This window comes from Oryzias melastigma, unplaced genomic scaffold (genome assembly GCF_002922805.2).
Source record: "Oryzias melastigma strain HK-1 unplaced genomic scaffold, ASM292280v2 sc00957, whole genome shotgun sequence".
NCBI classification, from domain to species: domain Eukaryota; kingdom Metazoa; phylum Chordata; class Actinopteri; order Beloniformes; family Adrianichthyidae; genus Oryzias; species Oryzias melastigma.
The window spans coordinates 1-3,829 of NW_023417542.1; the positions used below are offsets into that span (position 1 = coordinate 1).

The following is a 3,829-nucleotide window of genomic DNA, read 5'->3' on the forward strand; positions in this document are numbered from 1 at the left end:
AAAAGAAAAAAAAAGTACGACCAACAACAAGACTCGGCCTCATAGGCTAGCTCTTAAAGCAGCTACATGCTACTTTGCTAGCACAGCAACGTGCATCTTGGTCGTACATATTATGTGTTCCCAACATGAATTTATATCAGTTTTTGTGCTGGTCTCACATAAATACATGTGAATGACAGACATGTTTTAAAACAAACATTAATAAAAATATACATTAAAGAACCTAGCTAGCATGCTACTCACAAGATGCTAGCACCCACTTTAGCACAAACTTCATGAATCCCAGCCTGATTTCTCTCTATTGAAATGTGATTCCTGTCCTGTGATGATTCCTCCAGGTTGGTTCATTTTGTTGTCATGGTTTTACAGTTGATTGTAAAACATTTCTTCCTCTTTTGTTGTTCTTTTCATACTTATTCTGACCTCCTCTGTTCTTCACTCTGGAAGACTCAGTTGATAGTAATACTGCACGTCTGTCTGCCGTATGTCACATGATCTCCAATCCAGTAATATATAACAATGTTCCATCCTCACAGAGTCACGTTCATCCTCTACTGAGACCAGATCTAGACAGACGGTGTCAGATCCATAGAAGATCATGTTCATGTGAGGGTTCATATCAGTCTTTTTGTAACATAAATATTTGTTGTTTCTGAGTTCATCCAAGCAGCTTCATCAGAAGATTATTCACAGAAAGTCACAATGGTCGTTTTGGACAGAGAACCATGAAAGACAGTCATGTGACCGACTGTCAGGTTGAAGAAGTTCAGTTGGAGTCTCATCTTCTCTGACCATCTCTGGTTGTTGAATCAGAGTTTTACAGAGATGGGACGTCTTCATGAAGGAAGTTCCTGGAACTATGAAGAAAGAAAGGATGTAAGAAGCTGAAGATTCCTCCAGAAAGATGAGAGATCATCAGAGAATTCAGGACTCACTTCCTGTGGTCTCCTCTGAAAGACCCATCAGCAAAATAAAAAGAAGATCAATGAGGTAAAAACTCCAAGAACGACCCAAAGAGCCGATCTGGAGCGACTGATCCAGATGTTGTTCTGCTCTCCTCCTGGATCTGGAGTGGAGATGTTAAACTGGGATGTTTCCATGGTTGGAGCTCTGACTCCGTTTGGCTCTGAAACAAAGAGATTACATCATTTCCTGACTGCTGTTCAGGACAAATGTTCTTCATCTGCAGAGAAACTCACCAACAAGCAGCTGAACCGTCTCCCTGAACTTCTTCCCAGGAATGAAGCAGCTGTACTTCCCCTCATCCTGGAGCGTCACGTTCCTGATCTTTAACGTCACGTCTCCTCGTTTGAGTCCGTCTGGGTTCAGAGACACTCTCTGGATGAACGTCTCCATCATGAATCTGGTCTTGGTCGTCCTGCTCCGGTACAGATACACGACACCTTTGTGGCCATCAGTGTCTGCTCGGTCAGGGTCCATCTCCAGTTTGGTCCACTCCACGGTGTGAAACTGCAGGTCCTCCTCAGAGTCCAGACGACACGGCAGGATGACATCACCACCAGGAGCAGCAGAGATTAGTGTGTTGTTCTGTTCAGCTGGAAACAAAAAAAAACAGGAATCAAAATTTTTAAAATGTCGTCTTTTCCTCCAAGTATAATGGATAAATAATAATATTTTTATTATATATAATGGTTAAAATAATGTTTCATTTCTGCTTCTTTATGATACAAAAATTATTTCTGTCCAGTTATATCAGTTGTAAATATATTCAAAATAAAACTGTCAAATGGTGATGACATATTTGACATCTGCTTATTACCAGAAAGACAATAATTAGTCAACAGTGAAGGATCTACATCTTATCTCAAGTAGATCAGCTGTGGTGTCCCTCAAGGATCAGTTCTAGGCACACTGCTGTTCAATATTTTTATAAATGAATTCAATGTATCAAAACTGTCAAAAGTCGTATTATTTGCTGATGATACAAATGTATTTTACTTAAGAGTCAATTATAATGACCTTATCAATGGATCAATGGGATGAATACAGAGTATTCCATAATATCAACATCGGGTTGTCAATTCAAACCAATAATGTCTCAGACTGGAAAGTGACAGAAATTAAATGGGGGGGGAGGGGGTAGTGATTATCAACAAACTGAGGGGAAGCTGCAAAAGTACAAACCAAAGAATCAAAAAGTATCTCAATTATATACAAATGTACCTACACTTGGTCATATTGCTCTATAATATTACACTTTACCTGCTGTTTAGTAATTTGGAGTTCTAACTGTCAGAGTTTACTAAATAACAGTTTACTTCAAAACGCCCTGTCAGAAATACACATAGTTATTATGACATGTGTACATCTATTTATGATCACGAGTTATTACACTGTCAGAAAGTGGACAGATTCTTCTAAAATCTTTCAATTCCATTCTATTCTATTCTATTCTATTCTATTCTATTCTATTCTATTTATATAGCCCAAAATCACAAAGAACATTTGCCTCATTTGGACAAATTGTATCATCATCATGTTTAAAGAAATAACAGACATGACTGAACATCTCGATTAATGAATGAATGAATAGAGTTCATCAGTTGACATTAACAGGAAACTTTGCTATTAAAAAATACTAAAGGATTTTGATTAAAGAAGAATGACTCTAACTGAGTTTTCAGTCCCTATAGTTTCTAACCACCAATTTAAACGTTAAAGTCCACGTGTTTGATCACTGACGGATTACATATTTAGTGAAAGAAGCAGAAAACATGTTTTTATTTTAGAAGAGAAGTGTTGTAAGAAATCTGAAGGACTTAAATAAAATAATTAAAATAAAAATAAGTCAAGCGCGGAAAGAAACTGACAAATATCTAACATTTAAACCTTATAAATCATTTTATGATAATAAAGTTCAACCATTTAAACAAAATACAGACGTTAGTTCATTCAATAGTCTTCAGAAAGATAAAAGCTTGAATCCTCTAAACATAAAACCTCCTCAGAATCTGGTAGAAGTTCAGAACAGAACATTGATGAACTTACCTTCAACATGTTTACAGAACAACCAAGAAAACGTTAAAATCCACAGAGAAGAAGCAGAAACAGACACGAGATCTGAGGAAAACATCATGAAACACGACTGAGAGAAGAGAGGAGAACTGCACGCTTTTAAGAGCGTCAGGGATTCCTCATGTGAGCGTGACGTCACGAGCCACGCCCCCTGATGGAATCAAAAGCCTGTAGGAAGCGACACCAACAACAACCAATCTCTCCAATACAAACGAACTAAATGCAACATCTTGTATTTACGGAAGCCGAAAACGAGTATATATATCTATATATATATATCTATATATATATATATAGATATATATTTGTGTACATGAATTATAATACACGTTCCTTTCGAAAATAAAACACACCATCCTCCTATTATTTAAGGAAGTTCTGCAGCAATCATGACTGAACCTGCACTGAGAGAGGAGAGCTGACATGTTGGTATTACCGGAAGTCAGTTGCAATTTATTGAAGTAAGACAACCTTTAACCTTTAACCTGCGGAAAGTCCTCAAACGGCTTCTGAGGAAGGTCCTCAAACCAGTTGAAAGGTTTCGAAGGTTTGACCTATGAACTGTTTAAAAAAATACACTTTCATGTGTTTGAGACAAGTGATTTGATTTTGAAAGTATTGAGCATTTCCTCTTTGATATATTTAATAACTTTAACGTCATTTGACAGCAGTACACACAAGTTCTTTTCAAAATAAAAGCCTTAAATCAGATATCCTAAAACATTTTACTTCAGGATCAATTTCCAACTACAGTTAATGTAGTTAACTGTAGTTGGAAACAAGTGAACAATCA

General features: G+C 36.9%; 1 protein-coding gene across 1 annotated transcript; it reads right to left on the reverse strand.

The window, feature by feature from the left end:
* Positions 1-947: 947 nt before the first annotated feature.
* LOC112141645 (myelin-oligodendrocyte glycoprotein-like) lies at positions 948-2,198 on the reverse strand. The gene is made up of 3 exons (XM_024264778.1): positions 2,189-2,198; positions 1,200-1,556; positions 948-1,126 (listed from the first exon to the last, which is right to left on the reverse strand). Exons 1-3 carry the CDS (start codon positions 2,196-2,198, stop codon positions 963-965), a joined length of 531 nt encoding a protein of 176 aa, XP_024120546.1. The 3' UTR covers positions 948-962.
* Positions 2,199-3,829: the final 1,631 nt, after the last annotated feature.

Bases quoted from the DNA above. Each gene is read 5' to 3' on its own strand.
- LOC112141645 (XM_024264778.1), bottom strand. The intron at 1,127-1,199 runs GTGAGTTTCTCT...TCTTTGTTTCAG, and splicing joins GACGGTTCAGCTGCTTGTTG to AGCCAAACGGAGTCAGAGCT.